The 16,208-nt window shown below is 64.8% G+C and overlaps 3 protein-coding genes across 7 annotated transcripts in view; 2 read left to right on the top strand and 1 right to left on the bottom strand.

The window, feature by feature from the left end:
* Positions 1-646: 646 nt before the first annotated feature.
* AK4 (adenylate kinase 4) lies at positions 647-11,302 on the top strand. Of its 3 annotated transcripts, none has more exons than XM_068953456.1 (6): positions 647-718; positions 827-993; positions 7,012-7,108; positions 9,011-9,183; positions 9,471-9,589; positions 10,399-11,302. In XM_068953456.1, exons 1-6 carry the CDS (start codon positions 682-684, stop codon positions 10,511-10,513), a joined length of 708 nt encoding a protein of 235 aa, XP_068809557.1. In that variant the 5' UTR covers positions 647-681; the 3' UTR covers positions 10,514-11,302. The 3 variants fall into 3 exon arrangements, with proteins under 3 accessions (XP_068809557.1, XP_068809558.1, XP_068809559.1); XM_068953457.1 differs by having other exon boundaries at positions 656-718; positions 6,989-7,108; XM_068953458.1 differs by lacking the exon at positions 7,012-7,108 and having other exon boundaries at positions 659-718.
* On the bottom strand, positions 4,246-5,683 carry LOC138068069 (ETS domain-containing protein Elk-1-like). 2 transcript variants are annotated; one of them, XM_068953454.1, is made up of 2 exons: positions 5,135-5,683; positions 4,246-5,097 (listed from the first exon to the last, which is right to left on the bottom strand). In XM_068953454.1, exons 1-2 carry the CDS (start codon positions 5,681-5,683, stop codon positions 4,246-4,248), a joined length of 1,401 nt encoding a protein of 466 aa, XP_068809555.1. The 2 variants fall into 2 exon arrangements, with proteins under 2 accessions (XP_068809555.1, XP_068809556.1); XM_068953455.1 differs by having other exon boundaries at positions 5,191-5,607.
* Positions 11,303-13,362: 2,060 nt separating the features above from the next.
* DNAJC6 (DnaJ heat shock protein family (Hsp40) member C6) overlaps positions 13,363-16,208 on the top strand; it is a 58,565-nt gene continuing 55,719 nt past the window's right edge. Inside the window, exon 1 of one of the 2 annotated variants that reach the window (XM_068953453.1) lies at positions 13,363-13,384. Coding sequence is in view for 1 of the 2 variants with exons in the window: in XM_009688779.2 (XP_009687074.1) it covers positions 15,513-15,534 (22 nt within the window). In the remaining variant the exon portion in view is untranslated. Of the gene's footprint in view, positions 13,385-14,366; positions 15,535-16,208 lie in introns of those variants that run through there. The other variant, XM_009688779.2, reaches the window with a different exon arrangement.

Raw genomic sequence — 16,208 nt, forward strand, 5'->3', positions numbered from 1 at the left:
GACACCCTGATCCCCCGGGAATATCCTGCTCCCGTGGGAACACCCCGCTCCTGTGGGGACACCTCACTCCCGTGGGGACATCCTGCTCCCATGGGGACATCCTGCTCCTGTGGGGACATCCTGCTCCCGTGGGAACGCCCCACTCCCTTGGGGACACCCCGCTCTCGTGGGAACACCCTGCTCCTATGGGAACACCCCACTCCCGTGGGAACGCCCTGCTCCCGTGGGAACACCCCACTCGTGTGGGGACATCCTGCTCCCGTGGGGACACCCCGCTCCCCTGGGAATATCCTGCTCCCATGGGAACGCCCTGCTTCCGTGGGAACCCTCCGCTCCCATGGGGACATCCCGCTCCCGTGGGGACACCCTGTTCCTGTGGGAACACACCGCTCCCGTGGGGACACCTTGCTCCCGTGGGAGCACCCCGCTGCCAGCCCCACGGTGACCCCCAGCCCTGCCGGGGCCCGGGCGCTCGGGGCCAAGGCGACTTCTCTCCGCCCTTAGGGTTTCGCATCCCGTGGCCGAGCGGCGCGACGCCGTGGGAAAGCGGCGGGGACACGCGAGGGTTCCCGTGGGGGCCCCGTCGGGCCGGGCCGGGCCGCCGCGGCCGGCGGCAGGACTACAAGTCCCAGGGTGCCGCGGCCCGAGGGGGCGGGCGGGCGGGCTCCCCCCTCCGTGCTGATGTGTCCGGGCCGCGGCGGCGGCGGCTGGATGCGGGGTGAGAGGCGCGGCGCGGTCTCCCTTGCCGGGACCCCCCCCCCCCCCGGGGCTGCCGGGGCCGGGGCTGGGGGGGGCCGGGCCGTCTAACGCGCTGTGCCGCCCGCAGGGAGCCGCGGCGGGCGCCGGCCATGGCCTCCAAGGTGCTGCGGGCGGTGGTGCTGGGCCCCCCCGGCTCGGGCAAGGGCACGGTGTGCGAGCGCATCGCCCGCAGCTTCGGCCTCCAGCGCCTCTCCAGCGGCCGCTTCCTGCGGGAGAGCCTGCGCGCCGGCGGCGGTGAGTGCGGGCGGGCGGCGGGGACACCCGGCACGGTGGGGATGGGGCGGCCGAGCGGAGCAGGACACCGGGGACACGGGGTTGGGGTGGCCGTGCCATCGGGGACACCCGGCACGGTGGGGATGGGGCGGCCGAGCGGAGCAGGACACCGGGGACACGGGGTTGGGGTGGCTGTGCCATCGGGGACACCCGGCACGGTGGGGATGGGGCGGCCGAGCGGAGCAGGACACCGGGGACACGGGGTTGGGGTGGCCGTGCCATCGGGGACACCCGGCACGGTGGGGATGGGGTGGCCGTGCGGAGCAGGACACCGGGGACACGGGGTTGGGGTGGCCGTGCCATCGGGGACACCCGGCACGGTGGGGATGGGGCGGCCGAGCGGAGCAGGACACCGGGGACACGGGGTTGGGGTGGCCGTGCCATCGGGGACACCCGGCACGGTGGGGATGGGGTGGCCGTGCGGAGCAGGACACCGGGGACACGGGGTTGGGGTGGCCGTGCCATCGGGGACAGCCGGCACGGTGGGGATGGGGCGGCCGAGCGGAGCAGGACACCGGGGACACGGGGTTGGGGTGGCCGTGCCATCGGGGACACCCGGCACGGTGGGGATGGGGTGGCCGTGCGGAGCAGGACACCGGGGACACGGGGTTGGGGTGGCCGTGCCATCGGGGACACCCGGCACGGTGGGGATGGGGTGGCCGTGCGGAGCAGGACACCGGGGACACGGGGTTGGGGTGGCCGTGCCATCGGGGACACCCGGCACGGTGGGGATGGGGTGGCCGAGCGGAGCAGGACACCGGGGACACGGGGTTGGGGTGGCCGTGCCATCGGGGACACCCGGCACGGTGGGGATGGGGCGGCCGAGCGGAGCAGGACACCGGGGACACGGGGTTGGGGTGGCCGTGCCATTGGGGACACCCGGCACGGTGGGGATGGGGTGGCCGTGCAGAGCAGGACACCGGGGACACGGGGTTGGGGTGGCCGTGCCATCGGGGACACCCGGCACGGTGGGGATGGGGTGGCCGTGTTGTCGAGGACACAGGGTTGGGGCGGCCGTGCTGACCAGGACGCCGAGGACTCTGGGGTTGGGGTGGCCCTGCCGTTGGGGACACAGGGATGAGGTGGTCGTGCCGTCGGGGACTGGGAGGACTCCGGGAATGGGATGGCCGTGCCATCGGGGACACCCAGGACATGGAGATGGGATGGCTGTGCTGTTGGGGACTGTGGGGACTCCAGGGTTGGGATGGCTGTGCCGTTGGGGACTGCGGGGACTCCGGGGATGGCCATGCCATCGGGGACCGCAGGGACTGCGGGGGTGTCTATGCCGTTGGGGACACCGGGGACTCCAGGGATGGCTATGCCATCGGGGACTCTGGCGGCAGCCATGCCATTGGGGACACCAGGAACTCTGGGGATGGCCGTGCTGTCAGGGACACCGGGGACAGTGGCGATGGCCGTGCCGTCAGGGACTGCGGGGACTCTGGGGGCAGCCATGCCGTTGGGGACACTGGGGACTCCAGGGATGGCCATGCTGTCGGGGACACCAGGGACTTCGGGGGCAGCCGTGCCGTCGGGGCCAGGGACAGTGGGGATGGCCGTGCCATCAGGATCACTGGGGGTGGCTGTGCCATTGGGGACACCGGGGACTCCAGGGGTGGCTGTCCTGTTGGGGACAGGGGGGGCAGCCATGCCGTCGGGGCTGGGGACAGCAGGGATGACTGTGCCGTCGGGGCCGGGGACACTGGGGATGGCCGTGCCGTTGGCACTGGGGACACTGGAGATGGCCGTGCTGTTGGGGACGCCGGCGGTGCCTTTGGGGCTGGGGACACCGGAGATGGGCCGTGCCATCGGGGACACGGGGGGCCGTGGCCCGGCCGGCGCCTCTCCCCGCTCGCTGCCGGCCACCCGCAGCGCAATTTCCACCCTCTCTGGGTTTCGGGAGGGTTACGAGTAGACAGCGCCGGCTTGCTGGGCGTCACGCGCCGGCTCCGGCCCTCTGCCCGGGCCTTCTCCCCGCGGCGGCGCTGAAGGAGCGATGGAGGGGCGTTTGGTGGAGGCGGTCGCCTCGCAGGTGCCACCTTCGCCTCGGGCCCCGCTTCGGGCTTTGGGCGAGCGCGCGAGTCCCCGTTCCGCCCTGTTACGGGGGCGCGTGAAGCCCGCAGCCGCTCGATTAATGGCGTTAAGCCCCTTAGTCAAGCGGCGCGGAGCCCAACGCTGCCGGGTAGCGGCTCCCCGCTCGCGTCCGCCGGCCCCCGGCCCTTGACAGCAGCTGCACCACGCGTCATGCGTGCAAGCACCAGCGACGTAACGCGGGCAAGCGTGTTGGCGTGACGCACGCAAGGCCCATCGGTGTGATGCACGTGAGCCCCGGTGATGTGACGCACGCGAGGCCCATCGGTGTGATGCACGTGAGCCCCGGTGATGTGACGCACACGAGGCCCATCGGTGACACACGTGAGGCCCATCGGTGACACACGCAAGGCCCATCGGTGACGTGACTCACGCGAGGCCCATCGGTGACACACGCAAGGCCCATCGGTGACGTGACGCACGCGAGGCCCATCGGTGACACACACGAGGCCCATTGGTGTGGTGCACACAAGCCCCAGTGACGTGACGCACACGAGGCCCATCGGTGTGACGCACGCGAGACCCATTGGTGTGATGCTTGCAAGGCCCATCAGTGACGTGACGCACACAAGGCCCATCGGTGTGATGCATGCAAGCCCCAGTGATGTGACACACACAAGGCCCATCAGTGATGCACGCGAGGCCCATCGGTGATGTGACGCACACAAGGCCCATCGGTGTGATGCACACAAGCCCCGGTGCTGTGACGCACGCGAGGCCCATCGGTGATGGGACACACACAAGTCCCATCGGTGATGCACACAAGCCCCGGTGACGTGACGCACATGAGGCCCATCGGTGATGCACACAAGCCCCGGTGACGTGACGCACGTGAGGCCCATCGGTGATGGGACACACACAAGTCCCATCGGTGATGCACACAAGCCCCGGTGACGTGACGCACACGAGGCCCATTGGTGATGGGACACACACAAGTCCCATCGGTGATGCACACAAGCCCCGGTGACGTGACGCACGTGAGGCCCATCGGTGATGGGACACACACAAGTCCCATCGGTGATGCACACAAGCCCCGGTGACGTGACGCACGCGGGCCCTCGATATCCGCTGGTACCAAGATGGCCGTGGCAGGAACTGTGGCACGTACCAAGCGTACGATTTTCAAGGTGATCGTTCGCTTTTGCAGCTTGGGGACGTTGGGTCGCCCAAGAGCGAGCTTTCCTCTGTTGTTTGAACGCTGCCCGGACGCTGGCGTTTCCGGTCCTCGCCCCGCGTTGGGGCAGGGTGGGTAACGGCGACGGAAGCGTCCTCCGGGCTCCCCGCGGCCCGGCCCGGGCCGGGAAAGGCGCCGGCTTTCAGAGGGGGACGCGCCGGGGGCTTTTTTGCCCTTTCCCGTTTCTCCGAGGCCGGAGCCCGTGTTGGAGAGCGCGGTCGTGCTGTTTCTCGCCCGGTGGCTGCACGGGCAGCGCAGGGGCTCGCGCTCTGCTGCCGGCGGCTCGCTGCCGCGGAGGGGCGCGCGCGGGGCCGGCGGGCTCGGGAGCGCTCTGCCCTGGGGCCGCCGCGGGCCAAAGCGCTGGGAAAACGTTGCGTTGCAGCCGGCGTAAATTGCAAGCGTAGAAGCGCCGTCGGGGGGTCCCGGCCGCCGCTCGCCGCGGCGGAGCTGGCAGACGGCCCCGGGAGCGCCGGTCGCTCTCGCTGCTCCCGCGGGAACGGCCCGGGCCGCAGCAGGTGGGAGCGCGCTCTTAGGCGCGCGTTTCGCGTGACGTGGACCTCTCCGAAACATGGACTTGTCCTTCGCCAGTGGGAGGAGGGCGGCGGCGGCGCCCCGCTGTGTGTTTTGGGAGGAGCTGGGCAGGAATGGAGAGGCTGGAGAGGGGCTACGGCGTAAGCGCTGTGCACCCCGTGCTGCAGAGTGCCCCCCGTGCTGGTGCGCCCACCCCGTGCTGGAGCGCACACCCCGAGCCGGTGCGTGCACCCCGTGCCAGTGCGTGCGCCCCGTGCAGGAGCGCACACCTGTGCTGGTGCATGCACCCCGTGCCAGAGCACCCACCCCGTGCAGGAGCGCACACCTGTGCTGGTGCGTGCATCCCGTGCCAGAGCACCCACCCCGTGCAGGAGCGCACACCTGTGCTGGTGCGTGCACCCCGTGCCAGAGCACCCACCCCGTGCAGGAGCGCACACCTGTGCTGGTGCGTGCACCCCGTGCCAGAGCACCCACCCCGTGCAGGAGCGCACACCTGTGCTGGTGCGTGCACCCCGTGCCAGAGCACCCACCCCGTGCAGGAGCGCACACCTGTGCTGGTGCGTGCACCCCGTGCCAGAGCACCCACCCCGTGCAGGAGCGCACACCTGTGCTGGTGCGTGCACCCCGTGCCAGAGCACCCACCCCGTGCAGGAGCGCACACCTGTGCTGGTGCGTGCACCCCGTGCCAGAGCACCCACCCCGTGCAGGAGCGCACACCCTGTGCCGGAGCGTGCATCCCGTGCTGGAGCGTGCATCCCATGCCGGAGCGTGCATCCCATGCTGGAGCATGCACCCTGCACTAGAGCGCGCACCCCATACTGGTGCGTGCACCCCCTGCCGGAGCATGCACCCCATGCCAGTGTGTGCACCCACCCCCTGCCAGAGCACCCACCCCCTGCCAGAGCACCCACCCCGTGCTGGAGCACGCACCCCATGCCGGTGTGTGTGCACCCACGCCCTGCCAGAGCACCCACCCCGTGCTGGAGCATACACCCCATGCTGGTGCACCCACCCCCTGCCAGAGCACCCACCCCATGCTGGAGCATGCACCCCCTGCCAGAGCACCCACCCCATGCTGGAGCATGCACCCCATGCTGGTGCACACACCCCCTGCCAGAGCATGCACCCCGTGCTGGTGCACCCACCCCCTGCCAGAGCACCCACCCCGTGCTGGAGCATGCACCCCATGCTGGTGCACACACCCCCTGCCAGAGCACCCACCCCGTGCTGGAGCACGCACCCCGTGCTGGTGCACACACCCCCTGCCAGAGCACCCACCCCGTGCTGGAGCACAGACCCCATGCCGGTGCACCCACCCCCTGCCAGAGCGCGCACCCCGTGCCAGAGCACCCACCCCGTGCTGGAGCACGCACCCCGTGCTGGTGCACCCACCCCCTGCCAGAGCACCCACCCCGTGCTGGTGCACACACCCCGTGCTGGTGCACGCACCCCGTGCTGGAGCACCCACCCCGTGCTGGTGCACCCACCCCCTGCCAGAGCACCCACCCCCTGCCAGAGCACCCACCCCGTGCTGGAGCACAGACCCCATGCCGGTGCACCCACCCCCTGCCAGAGCGCGCACCCCGTGCCAGAGCACCCACCCCGTGCTGGAGCACGCACCCCGTGCTGGTGCACCCACCCCCTGCCAGAGCACCCACCCCGTGCTGGTGCACACACCCCGTGCTGGTGCACGCACCCCGTGCTGGAGCACCCACCCCGTGCTGGTGCACCCACCCCCTGCCAGAGCACCCACCCCCTGCCAGAGCACCCACCCCGTGCTGGAGCACCCACCCCGTGCCGGTGCACCCACCCCCTGCCAGAGCGCGCACCCCGTGCCGGTGCGTGTGCCGCGTACGCACCCTCTGGCGCACGGAGGAAGAGCGTTCCCAGCTGCGGGAACGGGATGCGGGATGGTGGCGGAGGCGCCCGCGACCCCGCCGGTGAGTCGGCCGGGGCCGCGCGGCGGGTGCAGGCGCTGCCTCCAGACGGCAGCCCGGGAACGCGCGGAGCGCGGCTGCCCCGCAGCTACGTCCTCAAGCGTTTGAATTTGCGGGGGAGCAGGTATTTATTTATTTATTTTTAAAACAGAAATGTCATGCACGGCGGGGGGGGGGTTGGTTTGTTTGTTTTTTTTTTTTTTTTTTTTTTGGTCTTGAACAGAAGTCGGCGTCTTGGCGAAGCAGTACCTGGAGCGAGGCCTGCTGGTGCCCGACCACGTCATCACTCGCGTCATGACGGCCGAGCTGGAGAAGCGGCAGGGCGAGCCCTGGCTCCTCGACGGTAAGCGCGCGGCCGCCGGGGCCCCGCTCCGGGCTGCCGGGGAGCCCCAGCCCGCCGCGTAACCTCAGCCTGCTCCCTTGGAAGCGGCGGCTCTGCCGCTCGAGGCCGAGGGGAACCGCGGCGCCCTTCCCGGCGCTCCGGGTCGGGCGGCCGGCGGCGCGCGAGCGCCCCGGGTCCGGAGGGACGTCGGCCGTCAAAGCTCAGGTCCCAGCAACCCCAAACCCAGCCCCTGTCTTCTCCCCCCGGGATTAAAAATTCGTTATGATAACGGTGCTCGATTCATGTGGGAGCCCGGTCGCTACCGTATATTACAGGGCTGAGCGCGGGACGAGCAAGTACATGCTGCGTTGTGCTAAAACTCCAGCTTTTAAACCCGTTTCTGGCGGTTTGGATCCAAACTCTCACTGCGGGCTGCGGCAAGGAGCCGCCTTCGTCTCGAGTAGTCCGTTCAGCGGGGTGAACAGCAGGCCAGCTTTCCAATTAAATAGATTAAATAGGTTCTTTCTCCTAACGAGCGGCTCGTGCGCAGGGGTGGTGTCCGACAAGCGCTCGGCTGATTACGCTCGGCTTGGGAGACGCGGGCTTTGCGGACGCGCGCTGAGCTCCGCGCTGGCCGCGAGAGCGGGGACACGGGGACGGCGTGACCGAAGCGCCCTTCGCCCGGCGGGGTCCTTGGGTGCCGGAGCGTGGCGTCGGAGGGAGAGCAGGGGTTCCCCTTGGCCGAGCCCCTGCCCTCCGCAAGGTCGGGGCCGTCGCAGTCGTCGGCAGGTCAGGGACACCAGGTGGAAACGGAGTAGTCTCCGACTAGAAAACGGGGACGGAAAATCCCTGCGAAATGCTCCTGCGTAGGTCTGTCACCCTCCCGGGAGCGCTCTCGGCAGAGACGACCTGTCCTTGCTGCAGAGTCGTTGCGGGTGGCTCGTTGACCTGTGGAGCTCGTGGTGCGGGCGTCCTTCGGGCTGTGGAGTCCTGCTTTGCCCTCCTCTTCCCGCACGAAGCCGCGCGCGGATGGGGGAGCTTTTGCAAACGTCTGGGACTTTCTGTGCACGAAAGACGCAGAATTGGTGCGTCCCTCCTTGCTTGCCCCTTGCCGGGCCTCCGGCAGCCGCGCCGGCGGTGCAGCGCTTCGAGGCTGCCCTGAACGTTCACGCCAATAGATGCGGGGTCCTGGGAGATCCAGTGCAACCGTCTCGCACCGCGCGTGCAAAGGCGTCCGGACGCGATGGCCAGCTTTAGGAGGACGCTGCCTACCCCGAACCTTATCACCCAGGGCCTGGCAGCTGCTGCCGCGCCGTGCACTAGCCTCTGCAGAGGGGATTTGGCTCCTCTCTGCCGCGGGACGGCGCGATGGATGGGCTCGGGCTACAAAACCGAAGGGGGCAGCTGGGGACCAGGGTGGTTCGAAGTTACCGCTCCTGGTGCTCTCCAGAAACCCTGTGCAGATGCGCGTGTCCGGTCGCTCTTCTGAGCAGAGGTTTTTGTGTCCCACGGTCCCGTCCTCCTCTTCCTCCTCCTCCTGCTCGTGCCCGGCCCTTGGAGGTTGTCTACCGCGGCAGGGTGCGACTCCTCTGGGGCTGCCGTCGGGTGCTGGTTCGTCATGCCAGCTTGTATCTCGTTTTCGTTGCTCTCTGCGCCCTCTCGCTCCTGTCCAGCCCCTGCTTAGGGATGTTCTTCGTTGTTTATCGGCTTCTTCCCCCCGAAAAGTCACATCTTCAGGCCGGGCAGCTTGCAGGGAAAGCCAGAGCAGCCGGGAGCGGGAGCCGCGGCGTCTGCGGCCTTCGTTTCTCGGTGCCCCCCCGAGAGAGCAGCCGGGTTCGGCCCCGGGGCGGGCGTCCGCGCGGGGCTGCCCCGGCGCTCACGGCCGTCTCCCCGGGCGCGCGCGCGTTGCGCGTGTGCCCGCAGGTTTCCCCCGGACGCTGGGGCAAGCCGAGGCGCTCGACCGCATCTGCGAGCCGGACCTGGTGATCAGCCTGCACGTGCCGTTCGAGACGCTGAAGGACCGGCTGAGCGCGCGCTGGGTCCACCCGGCCAGCGGCCGCGTCTACAACATGGACTTCAACCCGCCCCACGTGCACGTAAGAGAGCCGCGGCGGGAGTCGTTGGCAGACCGGAGCGACGCGGAGCGGAGAAGCCCCTGCTTGAGCGATGGGTCGGGAGCGGGGCGGCGGGGGGGGGGGTTATGTTATTAATTTTTTAATCCTTGGGAAGGGAGTCGCGTAGCAGGCAGCACGGCGCCCCGGGAGGGGGCTCGCGCCCGGCGGCTTGGGCTGAAGGGCTGAAGCAGCTCGCCCGAAGCGCGGTGGGGAAAGCGGGAGGTTGGCTGAGCGGCGCGCGGGAACGGCGTCTGCCCTCCCGTCCGCAGGGCCTCGACGACCTCACGGGCGAGCCGCTGGTCCAGCGCGAGGACGACAAGCCCGAGGCCGTGGCCGCCCGGCTCAGAAAATACAAAGACGCTGCAAAGCCGGTAATAGAGTTATACAGGTGAGTCGGGGCAGGTGAAGCCCCGCGGGCTGGGCGGTAGGAGGTGGAGGAGCGCTGAGGTGCCCCAGAGCCGGCCGGCACCACGGCGCGCGTCCCCGACCGAGCGCGGAGCCTCCAGGTGAACGGAGGGGACGGCGACCTCGCGGGCAGCAGCGTGTTTCCTTCGTTCACGAAACCCGCGACGGCTCGCTGCGCTCCTTCGCGTAACAACCCTGCGGGTCCGGAGCGGCGCGTTTGGGTACGCTCGCCCTGCAAAAAACCGCCTGGGCCCCGCCAAGGAGCGGGTAGGTAAAGCAGAGGGCAGTTGGCAGGAGGGGAGCAGAAGCGCGAGGTGATAGAGGACGCGCTGGTCGTGGCTGCAGCGCGGGAGGGAGGAGAGACGGCGCTGCGGCATGTCCACGTACCCCGAACAAGCCGTATTCAAAGCATCTCCGTGGCTGCTAGTCATTAAAGCGTCATTAAAAGCTTACCCGTTGCAGCGTCTCAACTGGGTCTTGAAGCAGAAGCAGTCCCTGCGGGGCGAGAAGGTGCTGAGCGTCTCTCATGGGTGAGGGTAGGAACTCGGGCCCTCGTTTCCCCCTCGCTTAAGCACGGGGCTGGGTTTGCTGTCTGGCTTGCTCGGAGCAGGCTAACGTATCCGATCGGAGATGCTCACCCGAAAGAGTTCACTCTCGCGATCTGCTGGTTGAGGCGTTCGCCTTGGCATCAGCAGCACGTTAGGAGGTGTGCTGGCCGCAGGCAGCCTGCTGGGCAAGTGCTTCTGTCCTTCGAAAGTGCTGGTTCTGACTTTTCTCCGCTCTCTTTTCCAGGAGAAGAGGTGTCCTCCACTCGTTTTCAGGGACGGAGACCAATAAAATCTGGCCGTACGTTTACGCTCTGCTCTGCAACAAGATCCCGCCGGTTCACACCGAAGAGGAGGATTAAACTTTTTGTGCAAGGGACCAAGAATTAATACAACCGTGTATTTGGTGTCTCGGCGCAGCGCTGGGGCTGTGCTCAAATCGTGCACTATCTAGAGTAACTTCCCTGGGTGTACGGGATAACAGCTGTGGAAACACAGTTATAGCCGGTATCAGGATGAAAAGACCTTAAAAGGTCAAGTACTCTGGAATGAGTGTTTTTCGTTTCCAGGCTATAAAGTATTTCTGCATGTGATCCAAGTACACTGATCAATGAGGCAAACCTAGATAATGATTATATCAGGTTTACATAGCGTGTCGTGATTTCCCCACCGCCGCCGCATAAAACCCCGGTCTCCCTTTGAGTCCGTCATGTGCCATTCCATTGCTCCACAGTAGAGTTTACCGCAGATTGCGCTATACGATCTGTTTTTTTAAATTATTTTCTATTAAATTTTTCTATTAAATTTCTCTAAGGCTCTAAAATGCAAGGCTTAGCCCAGTGGGAACTGGTGAGCCACACGGAAAACACGTACACTACGAAGCTCAGGAATGTGAAGATCACATTTCCGGTGTTAATACGCATAGATGAGGAAGAATATTGGAGATGAAATTTATATTTGTGCTTTCTTCATGAAGAGAGATGAAAAAGCTGTCATAAAAAGCTGCTGTATGGCCTAGTTTGGATGAAATGATGTGACACAGAAGATCAGTAGGCTCTACGTTTGAGAAGAGTTGCACTAGTTTGTGTTAAGTTGTTTATAGCTTTTAATACTATGGGATATGGTCATATTATAATAGTTTCTCCCAAAGATTTATTTTAGTGTGTCTTTCTCTGCTGGAGAAATCAAGTCCTTCCATTTTCCTTGCTGCCTTTACACGTGAGGTCCTTCTCCCGCGGGCAACGGGGCGCTCCGTAAGGAAGCGCCCTTCCTGGGGGGCTTCGGGGTGAGGACACCTCGCGTTCCCGCGGCGGCTGGCAGAAACGGCCCTCACCCGCGCGCCGAGCCCGCTTCGCGCTGGAGGTGATGTGTGTCAGCACGCGTCTCGTCTGAACGCCTACCGTGCACCGCTTCTTCCCCCCGCCCCCCAATTTTTTGCAAAGCGAGTGAAAGTGTCCCGCTTGCTTTCCCGAGCGGTGGTCGTAGGACCCTCGGGCTTGTGTTACGTTTACCCTCCTCGGTTAGCGCTTGGCTTTCTGGTTACGGCTGGTGCAACGGGAGCGCTTGCGGCCGTCCCCGGACGTCGGTTGCCAGTTACGGCTGCAGCCCGTCCAGCGGCAGCGCGGGCACCGGCGACTCTTCCCGGGAGCCGCCGGCGGGATGAAAAGCTTTTGGTTTGGGAGCTGGGTGTCGTGGTTGGCTTTCCCAAACTGTAAACCTGTCTGGCGCGTGGGTCTTTGGTGAAGTACAGTACCTAGTTCCTGGGGGCATCTTGTTCGTCCCCTTGAGTTGCCTTATTTTATGGGCTATGTATTTAAGAAACAAGCAAGATGTGTATTTTTTAAGGTTTAGAAAAAGAGCGCTGAATTTTAGCATCCCCTCTGGAGAACCCCTGACTAAGCCGCTGGCGTTGGCGCGGCTGGCTGTGGTTTGCCGCGCTCGCGGTAGCTTGGCAGGGAAGCAGACGGGCTGTGGCCGTCCCGCGCTGGCCGACCCGATTAGTTAGCGCGGCCCGGGCCGGCGTCCTCCGTTGCGGAAACGTCGCTTTGTATTTTCGGTTTGGAGAGCGGCTGTGCGCCGGGGGGAAGTCGTTAGGAGGGATGTGAGCTGGGCTTCCTCGGGCGCGCGCGCCGGCTCGACGTGCGAAGCTCCGGCTCCGCCGGGCAGCGTGGAAACGGGCTCCGGGGGCTTCCCAGAAAACGCGGGTGTCCGGGGGCTGCTTTCGGTGGGCGTTTGCACGACCACGTTTCGCCGCCGTCTCCGAGCCCCTTTCCGCTCCTCCCCACGTGCCAGCGGCCGAGGGGCTGTGAATCTGCCGCCCCGGGAGCGAAAACCTGCTTATTTTAGGTTTTTCCATGAGCTAGAGGAAAGGGCTGGGCTGTTTTCTTAAACGCGAGTCTAGAAATAGCCGAAGCGCTACGTGCTGGTTGCTTTCTAGCGGTGCTGGGCAAAGGGGGGAAGAGATGCCGGGGTTTTCCTGCGGCAGAAACAAGCGTTTCAAGCCGCTCGCTGGAGAGGTGAAGCCCCGGGATACCCGCTCGCGTCAAGAACGTCTTAGACTTGGTTTAGAAATAAGGCAACGGCAGCGCCGTGCCCGCGGCGGGAGCGCCCGCTGTCGGCCCGCCGGGCGGGTTTTCGGCGGATCCGTGCCGTTTCGGTAGCGCGTGGCCGCCCCCCCCGTCCCGCCGCCCTCCTTGCTCCCTTCCGGCGGCGTCCCGCCAACCCGCCGCGTTTTCCCACAGCCGTTCCCCGCGGCTCTGTAACGGTTCGAGAGATCTCAATAAAACCTTCTCCCGCTCCTTCCCGTTTCCCGGTTCGCCGCATCGCGCCGAGGCGGGGGGGCCGGGGCCGGGGCCGCGCCGTCGGCTCCTTTGTCTTGGCAAACCCCGAGCGGCGCCCAGAACAACCCACTCCCGAAACGCGGCGGATGAAGCCTGCTGCTCCCGCCGCTCCGTCCCGGCTGCGCGGCCGGCGTTTTCCCGTTTAACTCCCCCCCAAATAAAGTTACGGGGGGGAGAGGGGGGGCGTTAGGCCCAGCAGCGGCCGGCGACCGCGCACGGCCCGGGACGTGTATTTCGGTGGAGGGAATTAAAAGGCCGGAGCCGAAGCGCCTCTGCTCATCGGTCCTGGCTCAGCAGCGCTTCGTCTGAAGGGGCGATATTTTTTTTTTGGTGTGTGTCTGTTCTTTAATTCCCGAAGAAGACGGAGAAGAGCTACGCACGCTGGCAAACGCAGTCAGTATGAAAAAACCAAAGGTTGCAGCGCGGTGGGGGGGGGGGTCGAAGAGCGGAGGAGCGCGGCGAGGTTGGCCCAAAACGGAGCTGAATCCGCTCTCCGAGAGGCCACGAAAGGCGGCGGCGGGGCTTGCTCGGGCCAGGCAAACGCCACGCGAGCCGGGCGGGAGGAGAGGAGGCTGCTGGGCCGGGGCGGGGGGGGCGCAACCGAACTTATCTCGTTCGGACCCGGAGAGGAAATTAATGCTTTCTCTCCCTTTGTGGTGGCGAAGCCGGCTGGGAGCGAGGGGGAAGGCGGCGGATGCTGCGGCGGATGGAGGGAAGGGACCCCGCTCCCCTCGGGTGCAGGAGATGATTTCTTCTCCCCAGCCACCCCCCCCCCACCCCACCCCAGCTCAAAGCGGGGTCAGTTTTCATCTGGCGGCCGGGCCCATGGGGGTCAGCGCGTCGGGCGGAGAGGGCAGCCGGAGGAGAAGGGGGAGGCGGCGCCGCTGCTTGGGCTCGGTGCTCTGCGGGTCTTTGGGGAGACCTCGGAAGGAGAGGGGCGGCGGGTTCAGCGGGCTCGTCGTCGGGCTGTCCCGCCAGCCGCCCGCGCCAGGATGCCCCTGAGCCGCTGCGCAGACAACCGGCCGCGCGGGCCGGGACGCACGGCCAAACCCCTTCCAGCAAAAGCACCCCGAGGGATTGCATCTCTTTTCCCGCCTGTAGCAGTTCTCGGACGATTTCCAGAGGAGCACCGGTGCACGTCCCACTTACCCATATCCTCCTTAATTAAGGCGGGTATTTTCCCCCCCGCCCCGGGAGCTCGCCGCTGCGGCTCCGGTTTTGAGGAGGACGGGCCCCGGCGGCGGCGGCGGCTGCTGGCAGGACGAGCAGGGCGCTGGAGGATTCGGAGCAGCCGCTTCGTATTTACGGTCAGCGAGTGAAAGAAGGGCTCTCCGCCCCGCCGCCCGCGGGCTCCTGCTTGCGCCCCGGGAGCTGCAAGCAGCACCCAGCTTCTTTGCAGCTCCCCGTGGGACCCCTGCGGAAAGCGGGTCGCCCGCAGAGCGGCTCTCAACGTCTGAACCTGAACGCTCACGGCATTAAAATTCCTCTCTTTGTGTTGAACGTGCGTGCGCCATTGCAATACAGAGCCGCTTGCGTAGCACTGCGTTAGTCTTTATTTGCTTTCCACGTTCCGCCCTGATTATTTGCAGTAAAGTTGTTTTAGTCTTGCCCCTTAAAGCCTGTGGCCCCTGGAGACCAGCTCCTCGAGCTACTCGGTCCCGATCGTGTCGGGTGGACATCGCGCTTCTCCGCTTCGCCCCCCGAGTTGTTTAGCGGATGGGCTGCTCGGACGCCGTGGGGATAAGGGATGCCTAGGAAAGATGGCCGGAACGACTGATGGCGTTTGTGTGGTTGTGCCCTGCTGGGAGGGGACGGCCCCGATCGTTCGTACTCTGGTGGCATCCGTCCTGACGTTGCAATAAAGACGGCGGGACAAGCGCCCACCATGGCTACAGCGTGAGTTGGCTGGAGCGGTCGTGGGTGTCCAGGGTGATGCTTCGGCTCTGCTACAGTTTCTGCTGCGTTTACCCAATTACCGTTGGGATTACACTGGTTGTTTCGTGCCGGTGAGGATCTGGGTTACAGCAAGCGCCGCTCAGGCCCCAAAGGGCAGCAAAAAAGCAAAGCCAAATTTGTCTCAATTTCTAATCCGGTGCGTGCTGTTTTAGTGGCTGATCCGCACGCCTGTTGGTCCCGAGCCTCCGCACACCTTCTGCATGCTGCCTCACGTGCTCCCCCCCCCAGAATTTGTCCAAAGGATTTAATGTTGTCTAAACAGGAAAAAAATCGCTAGCAGAATCCGTCGGCCCTGTCGACTCCAGATCCTGCTCCATGCCACATTTTGGGAAACGTGTTCTGTCTGCCTGCATCCTCATCCTCATCCTCTCCTGACTCGGGATAATCCCGAATATATCCTGGTCCCGTGGGCAGCTGCATGCACGCATCCCACCTCGGCGCCCCGTCTGCCGGCCGGCCGCAGCCCCGGTGACCTGCGACTGCCGGCGAATGACAAATCACAAGTCGGCGTCTGGGAGCTCAGCTGGGCTTCCTGCCGGTCTGCCGCAAGCGGAGCAGGGGGAGAATGAACGGCTCGGCAAATAAAGGTAAGGAAACATGATAAATGCGACGGTGCAGAGTGGGAGCAGAGCGAGACAGTGCATGATCAGATGTGTGATTTTGTTTACAGCAAACTGTGCTGAGCGATCATTAAAAATGCATCCTGGAATTCTGCAGCTTCGATGCAAAAATCCCAGTTAAAAATGTTGTTATATAATATGTTTGAGGGAACCTATTGCAAGGAAAACTGCTTCTCTTTTCAGTATATCTCATACGACTATTTGATGATAACTTAAGATGCTGATGTAAAAACATGCCTGGGCGTTTAGCATTGAATAACTTAAAGCTGTCGCCTGCTCTGTACACCTGAATAACGACGTATGGAACATCAATATCCCTTCTTGCACCCCAAAATATGCAGTTGTGTCTTTCAGTACTGTGAAATCCCTTTGGGCATATTATCTTCAGTGAAGAAAAACAAAATGATGTTCAGGCTTAAAATAATAATTGTAGTTTATATCTGAACATACCTCTGTTTCTTATAGAAAGGTTAATCGGGTGTATATTTAAGAATATAAATATTGATATAAAAGCCTTTTGCTTTTTTGATTCAGCCTTTTGCAGCACATCTGCTGCCAAGCTGACCTTCACAACTGCATAGTTTATTATTCTGAGATAGACATAATACTGCATTCCCTTTAAAAATCCTATTCCTGTCCAG

This window comes from Struthio camelus, chromosome 8 (assembly GCF_040807025.1).
Source record: "Struthio camelus isolate bStrCam1 chromosome 8, bStrCam1.hap1, whole genome shotgun sequence".
Classification (NCBI taxonomy): Eukaryota; Metazoa; Chordata; class Aves; order Struthioniformes; family Struthionidae; genus Struthio; species Struthio camelus.

Coding starts and splice junctions, on each gene's coding strand:
- AK4 (XM_068953456.1), top strand. CDS start 682: ATGTGTCCGGGCCGCGGCGGCGGCGGCTGGATGCGGG. Junction 719..826: donor CGGCGGCGGCTGGATGCGGG/GTGAGAGGCGCG, acceptor TGCCGCCCGCAG/GGAGCCGCGGCGGGCGCCGG. Junction 994..7,011: donor GAGCCTGCGCGCCGGCGGCG/GTGAGTGCGGGC, acceptor TTGGCGAAGCAG/TACCTGGAGCGAGGCCTGCT.
- LOC138068069 (XM_068953454.1), bottom strand. CDS start 5,683: ATGGGGTGCATGCTCCGGCAGGGGGTGCACGCACCAGTATGGGGTGCG. Junction 5,098..5,134: donor GGTGTGCGCTCCTGCACGGG/GTGGGTGCTCTG, acceptor GCACCAGCACAG/GTGTGCGCTCCTGCACGGGG.